The sequence below is a fragment of the Artibeus jamaicensis genome, unplaced genomic scaffold (genome assembly GCF_021234435.1).
Source record: "Artibeus jamaicensis isolate MK-2021 breed Jamaican fruit bat unplaced genomic scaffold, CSHL_Jam_final contig_1998, whole genome shotgun sequence".
Taxonomy (NCBI): Eukaryota; Metazoa; Chordata; class Mammalia; order Chiroptera; family Phyllostomidae; genus Artibeus; species Artibeus jamaicensis.
In genome coordinates, this window is record NW_026521407.1 from 18,362,799 (window position 1) to 18,380,513 (window position 17,715).

The window sequence follows — 17,715 nt, forward strand, 5'->3', positions numbered from 1 at the left end:
CTCACTTCTATAATAGCAGCATTAATGGCAGCCTGAAGAGTCACTATACCGTTTTTCCAGAATTCTGTAACTTGACAGTGAACGTCTCCATAGGATGCAAAACAAGGGGCTTTAAGGGAAATGGAAGCATAATTATATGGATTGGTTCAATCCTCATTATAGGAAACAGTGAACTTTACAAGGGCCCTAAATTACAACTGTTCTTATTTTGACTCAGGGCTTGTGAAAACATAAACTACAGTAATGTGTCTTATAGAGGGGCAGGGAGAAAACTCCTAGGAATTGGTATACCTCGAGTGATAACATACACACTAACTTGCCCACATTCTCTTTGTGCTTCTTCACCTCAACAAGTTGAGGTTGTGTTTTTCTTTAGAAGATTTATAACCTCTTTTGATAGGCACCCCAGTGCCTGAGCAACCCAGGTTCACTTCCTTTATATTTGTTGTTGGAATTTCTCAGAACAGGCAGTTGGGTTGCATAAGAATCCCAACCTCAAGGGAAGGTGGGGTGAGAGCTACAGATTCTCCTTGCAGGGGTGCTTTCTGTCATCCAAAGGCCATGATAAGACAAACAAGCTTCCTTTTGTTCTTCCTTTGTCAATAGGTAATTTTTTTCTTGTCTACTCTTTCACTGAGTATGTAGCCTCTCCAGGTTCCAAATTCACACAGGAATCTTCACCTCATGTAAACTCACTTGTCCTCAGGTAGTTACTGAAACCTAAACTTCTGGTTAGTGATATCGGCAAATTGATAGGGCATTAATGAATCCTTCCAAATTTGATGCCCTCTTCATCTGGACCCCTTGGGCATTTTCTTTGCTTTCATGAACATTTGCTCAAAGATTTAAAGAGAAGTTTGTTCTATTTTATTCATAAACAACTTTATCTTTCTTTAACAATGATATTTTACATGTACTCCTATGTATACATGTATATGTATCTATACAGATATATATGTAAATATGAATACACATATATAAAGCCACTATATAATATAGTATTGTATACCCCTAAATCAATGCACATTTTTGAAATGTGTTGACTGGCCTCTTGACCTCACCATCACAGATCAAGATTTTAAAATTCACTGTAGTAACATCTATTTACACATATGGCCTTTAACATAGTTGAAATAGAAAGCAGTGGAATTGTATAGCTAGAAAGTTACCTATATGGTCCTCATGTTCCTTTCTTGTTGAAACTCCATGTCTCGGCGTGAATTTCAAGTGATATGAGAATGTACTAGAAAATATGACTCTTACTACTAACCCATAATAATTATTATCAAATTCTTCAATACTGTCTTCATCAGACAGTCCAAAGACTTCTTTATCTGCCATTACAAGAAGAGGATATTATTGTTAGTAAATTACTAGGAAACTGTCTTCAGGTTTCATGTTTAATGGCTTTTACTAAAGTTCTTTATGGAAATAAAATGAAATCAAATATTTACTTGGACTAAGTCAAGCACAATAAAAGGTGAGGAGAGACATTTCTAAAATTTTATCCAGATAGTGTATAATCAGAAAGCATACATGAAAAATAGTTATTTTCATATGTTAGTTATTGAACCCATTTCAATTACATATAATATACCATATAAATTTAACATTTCACAGAAGAATGAGCATAATAGTAAATCTAAAATGGTAGTATATATGTATATATTTAAATCACAATTAAGTACTGGTTTATATCAGGTAATTATAACTATATAATTTCATTTTTCTTTAACAACCCTCACAGTATGGTTAATATACTGGGAAAAAAAGAGTAAAAACTTTAAAAATATGTCAAGTGACTATGTTGATATCACTAAAATAATCCCTCTTTTTCACTTTTTCTCCTTTGTTTTTATTAATCCCTCTTTTTTGTTAATATCATGCTCAATACCACTCAGATGCTTTCTTAAGACTGAAAAATGAGAAAGAATACATGAAAATTTCTAGACTGGGGTGGGAATGTCAAAGACAGAAGGGGAGGGAGTGCCAGCATGTATTTTGATATAATTAACTTTTCTTTTTCCCTCGAGTCTACTCCTTAAATATGTAAAGTCATGAGCAAGACACTTAATCTTTGTTATTCAATTTCCATATTTGTAAAATAAACATAACAATATCAATTATTAGTAGTAAAGAATATTAATACATAATGCAGATAGAAAATAATACTATTATTATTAAAGAATAATATTCTATTACTATAAAGTAATAGAACTACTACTTTATAGTAATTCTATAAAGTATTACTATAGTTATTACTCTGTTATTACTTTATAGTAATATACTCTCTAAAAATCTAGCATATAGTAACATTTAATGAGTATTTATTGTCATAATTGCAATTACCTTACTTGTAAAATAAAGATAATAACACATTCATGGTGAAGACAAACTCTATGTAAAGATCTTGCACGCAGTAATCATTTAATGAATATTTATTATTGCAATTACATGTGACTTTTAACAAAGAAGTAATTCAGAAGCACAAGTTCATGGCATTGGGGCCCTCAGGAAGACACTGTGATACAGGGTGAGAGCAAACACATCTCAGGAGAGACTGAGTGAGTAGGCCTTAGGTGGACAATAGGATCAGGTCAAGATCTTGAATCAAAAGTGGATTCCATGTTTGCAGGCAAGATGCACACTGTAGATGCTCAGATTCAAGTGCAAGTAATGGTGGGACTTTTGGTGAGGTATCATGGGAAAGCTTGAGATGTCTACATCCATCCACCTGACCCACATGGAAGCAAGGACAAGAAGGAAAACTCCCACATAATCTGGAACTGTGGTCACAGAAACTCTAGATAGCAAGAGACTGAATGTAGACTATAGAGTGGGTGGACTTTTGGATACTGAATTCATATAAAGAGTCAGAATTCAAATGCAACATTAATGGTTACCTAGGCTAGAGTGGAATCATGGACAGAGGTTGACACACACCCCCCAAAAAAAAGACATATTATATAACTTACAGTGACCGGGCGGAGCAAGAGTCACAGGTTCCCCTAACAATAATACTCTTGGGTAGGGAATTATGGTGCCTAATGGTAATACTGAGCTCCTTCTAGGTTATGTTTTTAAGTTTATTAAAAAAATTGAGATTTAATTTCATGATCTTCATCCTTTTACCCTGTGCAATTTCATGGTTTTCAGTATTATTCACAAAGTTGTGCAAGCAGTCAGCCACTTTTAAATTATACCTCAGTTCACATTTATGGAGCAATCACCATAGATTCCCCATTGAAGTGTGCATTTGTATTTGTAAAGGACAACAAAAACCTGTTGTTTTATTTGCCCGACAGCCAGTCCTCCTTTTGGTAAACACTCTAAAATTCATCCAGGATACTGCCCCTCTTCCATTCCCAAACCATGTGGTTTGGATGTAATTCACAGGGTAACCTGGAAACCCAACCACTGAGCAATGACAATACTTCATCCCTCTATCCTATGAGATTAATTCTTGAAGGACTAAAATGAAGACTAATCTAAAGTAGACCATTTGTTTAAATGGCTATAATCTCTGGAATTATTTTGAACTGTCGGGAAATATTTGTACTCCTTTCACTAGAGTTGTTTGTGTGGTAGGGCTTAAAACTAGAAATTTTGAAGACCTACTCTGCATCTGTTTGGAGAGAGTCAACTTGTGAATGAAGGCAGCACGCATCACTATAGATCTGAGAAGTAGAGACATTCCTTCCTTTCTTGTTGACACTCCTCTGCCCAGCTGTGCACTGATAGTTTTTTTCTTTAAGGTATACAAAAGATGCCCCTTTTCCTTAAGACAAGATGACTTGGGATTCTTTCACTCTCAACTGAACTACCCATGAAAAATATAGTATCAATAACCTTATCTTGAATATGGTGGTAGTAAGACTCAGACAAGTTGATGCCTTGTGAAATGTACTATAGACCTAATGCAGAGCTACGTTAGCCAAGGGTTCTCTGACTCTTGGTCCAGTTCTCTTGCCTCCTCACTGGGCTGCTTCTCCTCAGATTTCAGGAAGTTGTCACAGACATGATATTGACAGTAAGAATGCCCATCTTAGTTTTCACTGGTAAGGACTGTAACACTGAAGGGTGAAAACTTGAAACACAAAATGCTCTTTAATAGAATCTTCAACTATACTAAGACCATCTTTTTGTTAGTAATAGGTGAGGATAAAATTCCTATATTCAAATTTAAGAAGAGAAAACACTGGCTGTTTTTTGTAGATAATAATAAGCAAATACTAGAGCCACAGTCTTATTCTAGTAATGAGGCTTCCACAGCTACGAGTCAACAAATCACTAAACACCCATCCTCTTCAACGTCTCCCAGTTTGTGTGTGCCATGCATCCCCAACCCTACACAAGATCAGTGGATTTCTTTTTTGAAAGACTGTGTACTTCAAGTGGTAATCCCTTGCTTGGCAAGAAATACACTCACAGTTTTGACTTTGATATTGAGTGATGGCTTCTTACTTTCAACAAAGGAAAAATATATTCACATTACATATAATCTTGAAATTGTGACAACTGACAAGGTTTATCAACTGAAAGCAAATTAAATGCATGCTTCTGCAGTCAAAAAAAGCAAATATTGACATTAGAGATTCCTCTTAGGTTGCTAGAAAACTCACCATTTACAAAGGAGGCTGAGGCAACTTTATTCATTATCTGTTGGGTTGCATTGGTCACAGGTGCATATGCAATAGCAAAATCAGATAGGTTAATTGAATCTACCCGTTGCAGGTCCATGGTAGGCAGTGAAGAAAGGTCATCAACTTCATGACCAATAGGATATAGGTACAAAAAAAGTAGTAGGAGCAATGAGCACAACCATTCCTACACAATGCAAGATAGAAGAAGAAGAAGAAAAAGAAAAGGATGATTTCAAATTAGTCATCCACAATTTGGTCATATATTTGTCGGGTTCACTTTTTAAATTTGAATATATCCTACATCATAAACCATTCAACATATGGATAGCAAAAATTTCAGCAGTCTCTGCAACTCTAATGAACTATTAATAGGAACTTAAATTTTTTGATCCATAGCACCAGTCTAAAGCATGCACTGATCATGAAAACAGGAGAGGCAACAGTGGCAAGCCATTATAAATTATTATCAGCTGCTATTACTGTGGTGACTGACTCATGCTATACAGGCAAACCTTGTTTTATTGTGCTCTGCTTTACTGAACTTCACAGATGGCACTTTCATTTTTTAACAGATTGAAGGCAAGGCCTTCCACCAGCAAAAAGATTATGACTAATTTTATTGTGATACTCACTTTATTATAGAGGTCTGGAACTGAACTTGAAATACCTCCAAGGTCTGCTGTATTTGATTGGATTCTGCCGAAAGCTTATGTGGTACAAGAGACAGTTTCAAGGCATTGCTCAATTAGTGGTGATATACTGGTTTTGGGCCAAGATTCTAGTATTGGAAACTCAACAACATCTGAGAAACACTGTCTCGTTTGGTTATCAATACTAGTCTCTTAAAAACTTCCAATAAGAAATCATTCTATTCCCTAAATGCATGAATGTAGGAAAAAATTCACAATAGCTATACAGTAAAATTCCAACATAATTAAAAATGCTACTTACCTCTACCTGATTTTAAAATGCACCAAAGTTTAACCCACATTTTTGTTATTTGGAATGACTACAGGTTCTAATACTTATTTTCTTCTTGGCATTAATCGCATTTCCAAATTATCTACTATTTTTAAAGAGAATGATTTACTTTTTTAAAAAGAGAAAGGTTCAAAAGAGGAAATGCCAGCTATCTATTTCTACAGGTTGATTTGTTTGCCATATCTTCAGAATACCGGTATCTTAACCTAAGTATCTATGCATGGGACTGCTAGTAAAAAGTGTGACCATAGACATATAAAACCTTTATTGGGTTTTCTGTTGCTGACCAGCTCCAGCACTGTCAGACCTCAAATTACCAGTCTGTGTTCATTGAAATATCTTGAGAAAGATATGTGATGCGAGGAAGAGCATTTTCTAGTGCATAAAGGTGCTTTTTTTTTTTTTGAGAGGAAATAAACAAAGCAGAGATACCTCCCAAAGAATGTACACTTCCTTATCATAAAACAGACACAGATATTGGATGCATACCATTAAGGACTCTTTTTTCATTCTCCATTTTTTACAAAAGTTCTTGCATAATAAGGCCCAAGTCTGTTGACAAATACTTATCTTTCTCTTATTCATTTTGCCCTGTTTAATAAGCAAAAAAGGGAGAAGGTTAAGTAAATGCAAAGATCTTAATGAGAAGAAACATCCTGCAAACACAAAAACAAGTAGCCTGATAACCTCAGTGTTCCCAGTAAGTGCTTAGCCTCTGAGTGTTCCACAGTTAGCATTTTACTACTAGTATCTGCTTTCCTTTCTCCTCCACATTCCATTTTTTTTTTTTTTGTTACACACTGTACCAGTTCCATTGGCTCTCAGTTCCAAATTCTCCCTTGAATTTAGAGCCTACTCTATGAAGATGGATCTGGGTCCTGCAGATATTTTTCTTCACCAGCTGGCATGACGTAAATTTGGCAGGAGAGGGAACTGGAGAGACATCCAGAAGTGATCTTCTCCCTGGTATCAGAGTGGTTCATTTGCCTGGTACCTAGAGAATGTATTTTTTCCCCTCACTGCTCAGACTAAATGACTTTCTCCAGTGCAAAGTGCCTGAGGAGTGCAGGTTATACTGTGTGTTTTCTCTAGCTCTTAAGTCAAAGAGAAGTCATCTTTTCTGACCAACAAGAGGAAGAAAGCTGGAAGATTTACAAACACGTGGAAACTAAAGAATGCACTTCTGAACAACCAGTGGGTCAAAGAAGACCTCAAAAGGGCAATCAAGTGACATCTTGAAACAAATAAAAATGCAAATACAGCACACCAAAACCTACAGGATGCTGAAAAAGCAATTATAAAAAGAAAGTATAGTGATAAGTGTTCATGTTAAGAAAAGTCATCTAATAAATAATCTAACTTTATACCTTGAGAAACTGGAAAAAAAAAATAAACCCAAGGTTAGCAGAAGGAAGGGAATAACAAATATAATGAAATAAATGAAATGAAGACCAGAAAAGCAACAGAAAATATCAAGCAAACTAAGAGCTGTTTTTTAAAAGGATAAACAAGGTTGACAAACCTTTAATTATACTAAAAAAGAGAGAGAGAAGACACAAACACATAAAATGAGAAATGAGAGAGGAGCCATTACAATTGGCATCAGAAATATGATCATAAGAGACTACTATGAACAAGCATATGCTAACAAATTGTTGGCTAACAAATAACCTGGTTAGAAAGGGATAAATTTCTAGGAATGTACAACCTACTAAGACTGAATCATGAAAAAATAGAAAATACAAACAGACCAGTAATGAGGAAAGTGATTGAATCAAAAACCTCCCAACAAAGAAAAACCCAGGACCAGGTGGCTTCACTCTGGTAAATTCTACCAAACACTTAAAGAAGAATTAATGCCAGTTTTTCTCAAACTCTTCTAAAAAAATCAAGGGGAGGAAACATTCTTAGATTTATTCTATGAGGTCAGCATTACCCTTCTACCAAAGCCAGGTAATGACACTGTAAGAAAAGAAAATTACTGACCAATATCCCTGATGAATACAGATGCAAACATTATCAACAAAATATTAGCAAGCTGAATTCAATCACACATTAAAAGGATTACACACCATGATCAAGTGGGATTTACCCCTGACACTCAAGGATGGTTCAACATAACAAAAATCAGAGTTATATACCAGGTGAATAGATGAAAGATAAAAATCATATGATGGACTTCCACCAACATGGAGGCGTAGGTGGGAACACTGCGTCCTCGCACAACCAAATCTAAAAACAACAAAGTTTTAATAATAATAAATGCAATCAAACCACACAGAAAATCAAATACAGAGTCCAAAAACAGCGAACTGCTCAGCTAAACTGGTGAGAGGGGTGAAGCCAGCAGCGGAGCGGGTTGAGCAAAAGAGATCCCCTTACCTGGGCCGGGCAAAGGCAGCCCAGGGCTCGAATTCCAGGTGTGGGCTAGCTATGGGCAGAACCCAGAGAAGAGGCATGGCTGGCTGTCTGCAGTCAGTCATGCATTTGCATGCAGATAAATCAGTGAAGAGGCGAGCATTGAGACAGATTGCGCAGGCCCCGGCAACCGGCACAGGGCAGTGGCTCGCACATTTGCGCTCCCTCGGATAAGCAGGTGGGGGTGAGCGGTAAGGTGGATTGGGTGAGCGGAGAGGACCGCCATTGCTCTCTCTCTGACCCCGCCCCCACATACAGCGTCACAAACCAGCGACCTGGGTGGACACCGCCCTGGTGAACGCCCAAGGCACCTCTCCTCATATGTAACAGGCACAAACAGATAAAAACATAGCTCAAGAACAACTCAGAGCCCCAGAGCCGATAAATCTAAGCGATGAAGAAATAAGGCAAACTTTCAAATGCACAGTTCAAAACACTGGTGATCAGGATGCTCACAGAACTGGTTTATTTTAGTCACAAATTAGAGAAACATATGAAGGCTAAACTAATTGAAATGAATGGTAATGCAGAGGAAAACAATAGTGATGAAAAGGAAACTGGGACACAAATCAAGGGAGTGGACCAGAAGGAAGAAAAAAATGACCAAACAGAAAAATATGAAGAAACAAGAATTCAAAAAATGAGGACAGGCTTAGGAACCTCCAGGACATCTTTAAAAGTTCCAACATCCGAATTATAGGGGTACCAGAAGGGGAAGAGGAACAGCCACGAGTGGAAACCTTATTTGAACAAATAATAAAAGAGAACTTCCCCATTCTGGCAAAGGAAATAGACTTCCAGGAAATCCAGGAAGCTCAGAGAGTACCAAAGAATTTGGACCCAAGAAGGAACACACTAAGGCACATCATCATTATATTAGCCAAGATTAAAATGAAGGAGAGAATCCTAGAAGCAGCAAGAAATAAGGGGACAGTCACCTACAAAGAACTTCCCATCAGACTGTCAGCAGATTTCTCATAAGAGAACTTACAGGCAAGAAGGGGCTGGAAAGAAGTATTCCAAGTCATGCAATCCAAGGACCTACAACCAAGATTGCTCTATCTAGCAGAGTTTTCATTTAGAATGGAAGGACAGATAAAGTGCTTCTCAGATAAGACCAAATTCAAGGAGTTCATCATCACCAAGCCCTTATTATATGAATTGTTAAAGGGACTTACCTAAGAAAAAGAAGATAAAAAAGATGAATAGTGAAAGGACAGCAAACTCACAGTTATCAACAACCACACCTAAAACAAAACAAATTAAGAGGACAGCTAGATCAGGAGCAGAACCATAGAAATAAAGATCACATGGAGGGTTAGCAACAGGGGAGTGGGAGGAGGAGAAGGGAGGAGAAGGTACAGAAAATAAGTAGCATAGACAGTAGATAGAAAATAGATAGGTGGGAGGGTAAGAATAGTAGGGGAAATACAGAATCTAAAGAACTTGAGACACGTGCTCATGAACTAAAGGGGGGAATGGTGGGGGAGGGGTGTGCAGGGTGGAGGGGAATGGAGGGGGGGAATAGAACAAATGTAAAGGCATAATCAATAAAATTTAAAAAATTATATGATCATCTGCCCATATGATCAAATGCAGAAAAAGCATTTGACAAAATACAACCCTTTTTTGATAAAAGCCCTCAAGAAGTTAGGTATAGAAGAAACATACATCAATGTAATAAAGGCTATATACAACAAACCCATAGCTACCATCATGGTCAATGGTGAAAGGCTGAAAGCTTTTTCTCTAAGATCAGGAACAAGACAAGGGTGCCCACTTCTGACCATCCTTATTCAACACAGTGGCCCCAATTGGTCACTTTGACTTATGTCAGACACCCTTTGTCTGGTAACTTTGGAATTCCTTCCATAAAGGCAGAAGGCAACTTTGACCAGTGGAAAGAGGTGGGAGTGAGGATGTTCCAAATCTGAGCCTGGATCTTAGAAGGTTTTGAGTGTATCTGCTTCTTTCTGTGGCTCTTCCACTGCTATGAGAGCTAACTGGGTTCTGGAGGATGAAAGGCACATGAAACAGCTGTGTCATTCCAGTCACCCCAGGACATGACATTGACATCAGAGGACAGAGAGCTAAGTCCCTGGGGGAGGGCAAGCCTGTGCAAGTTCAAAAGAACCTCTTTCAAATCACCCCATGCATCCCAGCTATAGATGCTCATTGTTGTATGTTATTTGTCGCTCTTCTTTTTTACAATGCAACATAAATGTTGCTATAGACCACAAGTATGGATAGACTTAGGATTGCCTATTGATGTTTCTTTGGTTTTAATGAATCTATTTCATCTATTTTCATTAAATAGATTTAATGAAAATCTATTTTCAAATTGTAACTTAACCATGTTGTGGTCAGAGGAATTATATACTACTCTGTGAGATACTATTCTGTGAAATTCCTTGGGACGTTCTTGGTGGTGCAGCCTATTTTAATATTTGGAAATAGTCCATGTGTACTTAAAAAATGTGTATCATGTTGTAGGTTGTTTTGCATGACATTCAATTATTTAAAATTTTTAAAAATCTTCAGCATCCTTTTCTTATGTTACATTTATGAGAATAATCATCTCATAACAGAATTCTATTAAATTTTTCATTCTGGTATAGGTTTGCCAATTTCACATTCTATCTCCGTTAGGTTTTAGATTGTGTATTTAAAAGCTAAGTTGTGAATAAAACATTGTTTTATTGCAGAGACATGAGTTTTCTTCAGCTTAAAATGTCCTAATGTAGCACTATTTGTTCCTTTATTTTTAACCTTCTGCTGAATTTTTAAATGATTAATGTATAGAAAATTTACAGTTACTATATTTTTAGAAATCAAACTGATAGATACTATATTTTTAAGAAATGGACTTAACATGTACAAATTCCCATTTCTGAGCATCTTTCCCTGTTTTTCATTCTCATGTTAAACCTGCTTTGTCTTTGCCTCTAGTTTTCTCTACATTCTTACCTTCTATTAAACTTCATAAAGTTTTCTTCCTCCGTCCATATTTTTCTTCTTTTCCCAAAGACATAACAATATTTATATTTTTTTCATCATGACTCTTAAGTTTGGGACTCTCCTAGGGAACTATCTTTTCTTCTTAATAAAAACTTATCCATTCATAAAAACAATGACTTTCTAGATGCTTTACCTCTGCTGCATTCTAACCCTGAGCATCCGGGTTATTACTGAAATTTGGTTCAATCTTTAATTTAAAGGATACATCAATTATATATATTTTACCATGTACATAGTTAATTAGATTTGCCGATAGATTATTTGGGCTCCTATGGGGAGGTTGTCATGTATTTGAGCTTGGGCTTGAGATGGAGGGTAGCTATCCCATATGAACTGGGTGGCCTCGGATGGCCTTTAGCTGGGGTAAACACCCAGGGCTCTGCCTTGTGTGTAAGCTAGCTCATTGTAAAAACATTCCATGCACTCTACCTGAAATTGTCCTCGGAAGGCAGTGTTATTCTTCCATAACCACTAAAAGAATATAAGTATTTTTTATACCAGGAGTACAGTGGCAGACCACAACCTGGTCCAAGCAGCAAGACACAGTTCTGCTTAAGGCATATTCAGCCTGAAGCAAATGCCATATTATATGTGTGTCTGTGTGTGTCGGAGGAATTGCAGTGGTGAGGATTAAGTAGGGGAATTTGTATACACTTGTTTTTGCCAAGGGCGCAAACGCCTCCCCCAAAGGGGATGTTTTAGTACATACCAACCATACCACATCTTTCCATAGCCATAATCAAGCACTATTACACAATATGATTTTCTGAGCCTGTTCTGAAAACTGTGGAATTTTTGTGCTTGCAAAGATCTCCATCGCAGGAGGAAACACTGCATCTAAGTTGACCTGTAGAAAGTAAAGAGATTCTGGAATGGTCACCAGCTTTCTGGGAGGCATGCCAGGTGGCTTGGAAGAATGGGTCAGGACTTTTGAGCAGAGAGCAGCATCTCCATTCTAAATCTGACTCTGAATTTGGAGCAAGCAGTCTCCTCCCTCTATGTGCATACATGTGGGCCAGGGATAGAAACCATATGGTTGCCATGAATTCTTTCTTTGTGGTAATGAGTGGGTGTGCCCCTGCTTGAAGCTCTCATTCTATTCATGAACAAGATGATGCTCATATTTCCTAAAGACAAAGCTCAGAAAATGGGTCAGTCCAGAAGCCAGTTCCAATAGGAAGCATATTAGCAAGACAGCCTCAAAGAACACTGTCCAAAGAAGAACCCACACACAGATGCTTCATGAGGCCAAGAGTCAAGTCTATGCAGAAACAGACTGAGGAAAGAGCTTAGAAAGCCCATGGAGTGACAACTGGAGGGAAGAAGAAGTTCAAAAAAAAAAAAGCATTAGGTCAGGGTGTCTAGTAAAAAGAAACTGAGGACTCTCAAGATTGTTCCTAGTGTAGAGAATTCAGAGTAATCCCTTTTAAGGGGACTGTGGAGGGCTGTGCAGGTAGGTACACTGATCAAGCAGATGATCTCCTGTCTGTGAAGTCAGCCACAGCCCAGGGTAGCAGGAAAATGTTAATCTGGCTCCACCCCCTTAGGTTTTCCATTGGGAATCAGCATTGCTTACTCTCCTTTCCCTGAATTCACATGATGTTCTGTAGTTTATCAAAAGGCTAACAACCACATGAATTCCTTTTTACAATTGTAATGACTCTGATTTATTATCCTGCCATATGGCTGTTAAATTCAGAACAAAATGTTTATACTGTAGGAGCATGAATGTCCTGTTTACTGGGAAGCAAGGTATATCTGAAACAACATTGTGATAAGGAAAAGCAACATATTCACATTCTGACTCAATATATGATATGGAGTTAAAAAAATCCTAAGGACTTTTGGTCAAGATGGCAGCATAGGCAAACATGGCTCACTTCTTCACAAACTACATCAAAATTACAACTAAAATACAGAAGAACAACCATTACTCAGAACTGTCAGAAATTGAGTTGAATGGAAGACTGACAACTACAGAATTAAAGAGATCACATCTATCCAGACTGAGCCAGCAAGCTCCTGCCATATCTGAGGCTCCATTATCCTGGCTAACATGGTTTGACCCACCACAGAGATCCCCAGAGACCCTGCCCTACCCAACTTAGGGGCCCCTCAAGCTGCTTTTCCATATGAATGGCTGTTCTTGGCTCATGATTCACAACCTCTTAAATTCTATGAAACCACCACCAACTGGCTGTAGTGAGCCCCGGACCAGGCACTAGCAGCAGCCAGCTTAGATTCACTGCTTAGATTTGTCTGGGGACCTCCAAGCCCAGGGCAAGTAGTAGCCATCTCAGATGGCTACTTTATAGCATAGGCAGGGTGGTCGTAGGCAAAACACAGGTCAGGGCTGACTTTGGCCTGCACCGCCCAGGAAACCTCAGGACCAGTGGACCCAGCAGACAGCTACAGACTACATTGGAGAACCACTACCCTGCTCCTGCAAAGTTGATCCTCCACAGAGGACAGAGGTTAGTGGTCAGTGGTCACAGCCAGTCCTTACAGTTGACTGACCTGAGGAAATCCCTCCCATTGATCTGCCAACAGCAACCAAGGCTCACACAAAGGTCACACCTCGAGTACCCAGCTTGAGTGATAGAGCAAGCTGTGGCACTGGACCCTACAGGACACCTACTATACTAGGCCACACTACCAAGACAGGGAGTCATATAGCAACTCTACCTAATACATAGAAACAAGCACAGGAAGGCTGCCAAAATGAGGAAACAGAGAAATATGGTCCAAATGAAAGAAGAAATCAAAACTCCAGAACAAGATGTAAATGAAATAGAAATAAGCAACCTATCAGATGCAGAATTCAAAACACTGGTTATAAGGATGCTCAAGAAACTTAGTAAGAACTTCAACAGCATAAAAAAGATTCAGTCAGAAACAAAGGATACACTAATTGAAATAAAGAACAATTTACAGGGAAACAATGGCAGAGTGGATGAAGCTGAGAATCAAATCAATGATTTGGAACATCAGGAAGCAAAAAACAACCAATCAGAACACAAGAAAAAAGGATACCCCCCCCAAACAAACAAGAATAGTATAAGTAACCTCTGGGATAACGTCAAGTATTCTGACATTCGCATCATAGGGGTGCCAGAAGAAGAAGAGAAAGAGCAAGAAGTTAAAAATCTATTTGAAAAAATAATGAAAGAAAACTTTCTAATTTGGTGAAGGAAATAGACATGCAAGTCCAGGAAGCACAGAGATCTCAAACAAGATGGATGCAAAGAGGCCCACTCCAAGACACACCATAATTAAAATGACAAAGGTTAAAGATAAAGAGAGAATCTTAAGAGCAGCAAGAGAAAAGAAGTCAGTTACCTACAGGGGAGTTCCCATAAGAAGCAGATTTCTGAAAAGAAAGTTTGCAGGCTAGAGTAAATTGGCAAGAAATATTCAAAGTTACAAAAAGCAGGGAACTACTGCCAAGAGTACACTATCCAGTAAAGCTATCATTTAGAATTGAAGGGCAGGTAAAGCGCTTCCCAGACAAAAAAACAAACAAACAAACAAACAAAAACAACCCCAAAAACTAAAGGAGTTCATCATTACCAAACCGTTATGATATGAAATGTTAAAGGAAGTTATTTAAGAAAATAAGATCAAAACTGTGAAGAATAAAATGGCAAAATATACATATCTATGAACAATTATACCTAAAAATTAAACTAAGCAAACAAGAAGAACAGAGACAGAATCAGGGATACAGAGAACTTTTTGATGGTTGCCAGATGGGAGTGCACTGAGGGAGAATGGGTACAGAGGTGAGGAAATTAAGTACAAATAGGTAATTACAGAATAGCCATGAGGATGTAAAGTACAGTATAGGAAATGGAGTAGCCAAAGAACTTATGTGCATGACCCATGGACATGATCAATGGTGTGGGGATTCCCTGAGGGAGTAGGGGGTGCTGGGTGGAGGGGGGCAAAGAGGGAAGAATCAGGACAAGTGTAATAACATAATCAGTAAAATATAATTTTTTAAAAGTCCTGAAAAGCATCTTTCATTTTTAAAATTCTTAGAGGCTGAGAGTCAGAGACAGGAACAATGAACACATGTATTTCTGTAAGTGTTTTTGGTAAACAGTCAAAGTTAGAAAAATTTTACCCAGAATGCCCCCAAGTTATTGTGCAAAAAAGTAAAGAACTTCAAAACAACGCAGGTTTGGAAGTTAATTCTCAATACTCTTGGTTCTTCACAACCTATTAGCAAATTTCAGCTTATTTCTACACTGTTTCTGACTTAAAACTATATAACAGTTCCATAATTTTTAAAACTTATGTTTTAAATCAATGCTTTCATCTTTACAATATTAAATACCAGATGTTAAAAAAACATCCAAATAGTCCATTAATTTGCAAAATAGTTTCTCCACAGATGGTTGGCATTCAGTTCCTAAAAGCTTATTCCAAATTTCGTGATAGGAAAAAGGAAAAAGAAAAAGAATCTCCACCCCAAACAAAACATAAAAAGTCAATGAACTTACCTTTAAAAAATTTGAAGCATGTAATCTAGAAAAACGTTTTATCCACTGGTCCCTTTATTTAGAAGAAAATGTTTCACATTTTTTTTGCCTGGTCTCTACTGCAGCTCTAAAATTTTAGAACACTTTAGAATCTGTAGAATGCTTTAACTGTTTTGACTTCTGCTTTCAGAAGAGGTTATGATCTCAATTCTGTTCACCATGCCAAAAATCACATTCACGTGATTACCCTTGGGCTATTTGTCTCCCTCTTTTTTTAACTGAATAATCATATTTACTTAAAAATCTAGGAATCCAAACCTTTTATCTTCATTGTCATTGTTTCAGCTGAGCTAATACAAGCATGAGAGTTTCAGAATAAACATATTTTTACCAAATTGCAGACCAAAGAAAAAGTTAAAAACATTTTGAAAGTCTTTGTTCCCAACAGATTATCCTACTTAAAAATCAATACTATCTCACAGGTAATATTCATTGTATGTGCTCAAAAAGCAATAACTTTATGTAACTTTTTTGTTAGAGTGCGCTTCAGTCTTTGATAGTAATCTCTTGTTAGACAATTCTGATTGCACAATAACTCCCTTTGTTCCACTTTCCATTAGCTACTGACCCTGAAAAAGAGATAGGAAGCATGCTTCTTATTTGAGCTCAATTTAACACTTCAAGATCTAATGAAGGATTTTGATCAAAAACGAAAATACAGCAAATTACTTAGTTAAGTATGCAATCATTTCGAGATAGAAATAGCATCATGGAACAGTTAATTAAAAACCAGACAAACTATTTCATGCTTGTACAGAGCTTAACGGTTCATCTGTCCTGGCTGGCATGGCTTAGTGGGTTGAATGCCAGCTTGGGAACTAAAAGGTTGCTGGTTCAATTCCCAGTCTGGCCACATGCCTGGGTTGTGGTCCAGGTCCCCAGTTGGTATCATGTGAGAGGCAACTGATTGATGTTTCTCTTGCACATTGATTTTTCTCTTCCTCTTTTTCTCCCTCCTTTCTCCCCTCTCTAAAAAAAATTAATAATACTTTTTTTAAAAAAAGGTAATAATCTATTCTCTAATTAATATTTTGTTTTACAACTTTTTTTATAACATGGCTTTAAAATCATTTTGCTAATGAAAACTAGTATATCCAATATATAGTAGAATGTGACATGAAGGGGAACTGACCCAGAATTGCAGTCCTACCTCTTCTATGCTCCCTCATGGACCAAGTGGCCAAACAGTGCCTTGCCACCATCTCAATTCCCCTCACCCACCCCTGGCAACATCAAACGGCCAAACACCACCCAGGAATGGATTTTGAGTTTTGTTGCTAAAACCCATAATCCTGTTTCCCTACTATCTTGCCAAACCGGTTTCCCTCCACTTACATTTCTGAGACATAACACGGCAGGCCTGTATACAAACAGGTCTGTACTATTTGCATAAGTGGACAATTGGATCTTATAGTGGAAGAGGAGGACCAAAATCCAATAGTCTCCTCCCTTTATTTTTATGTTTTTTTTTCTTTTCAGGGTATTGCCTAAACTCTCTGTAATTCCCAGGAGGTTGTCTTACCCCACCGCAATTCTTTGTGGTTGAAAGAGTGCCCATGTAGTGGTATTGTGTAGTGGTTGCCCAACAATTGCAAGGCAAAAGACTAGCAGTTTGGGAGAGAAAATGAGAGCGCAGCACATTCAATGGAAAGTTTAGCCTTTGCCTCCCTTGCCAATCAGAAAACACAGTCAATAACAATTAACATCTCTAGAGTGTGTTCCCAGGTACTAGGAGGGCTGGGATCTTGGAGTTGATGTTTTGAATGAGAGTGTGGGTGAATAAAGCCCTGCGGTTCAGTTTCAGAAGATTTCTATCAATCTAACCCAAGTTGTGGAAATGGGAAAGTCTCCACCCATGCCTCAAATTATCTGTCTACCCATAAAGTCCAGAATGTCATGTTTAAATGTGTCATTTGGTCACTGATATACAGGGTAAGGTTAATCTAGAAATAACTGTCAAGACAAGCTTGGTGGGTAACCAGGGATAAAAGGTGAGGGTGTTTTTTCATTGATATGGAGCCAGTTCCTGCCGAGTGGTGGCACTTATACCTGGCTGCCTGCCTGTAGCACGGCATAAAGAGCAACCATATCAAAATAGGAAGCACTGCCTT

The 17,715-nt window shown here is 37.7% G+C and overlaps 1 protein-coding gene across 5 annotated transcripts in view; it reads right to left on the reverse strand.

Moving 5' to 3' along the window:
* Window positions 1-17,715, reverse strand: part of LOC119036257 (ABC-type organic anion transporter ABCA8) — a 68,176-nt gene that overhangs the window by 46,359 nt on the left and 4,102 nt on the right. The window contains exons 1-6 of one of the 5 annotated variants that reach the window (XM_053655622.1): window positions 15,566-15,738; window positions 6,114-6,215; window positions 5,276-5,349; window positions 4,623-4,827; window positions 1,170-1,334; window positions 6-109 (exon numbers count right to left, since the gene is read on the reverse strand). In XM_053655622.1, coding sequence (XP_053511597.1) covers window positions 6-109; window positions 1,170-1,334; window positions 4,623-4,827; window positions 5,276-5,349; window positions 6,114-6,141 — 576 coding nt within the window. In that variant the 5' untranslated portion in view covers window positions 6,142-6,215; window positions 15,566-15,738. Of the gene's footprint in view, window positions 1-5; window positions 110-1,169; window positions 1,335-4,622; window positions 4,828-5,275; window positions 5,350-6,113; window positions 6,216-15,565; window positions 15,741-17,715 lie in introns of those variants that run through there. The other 4 variants (XM_053655638.1, XM_053655625.1, XM_037127953.2 and 1 more) reach the window with 4 other exon arrangements.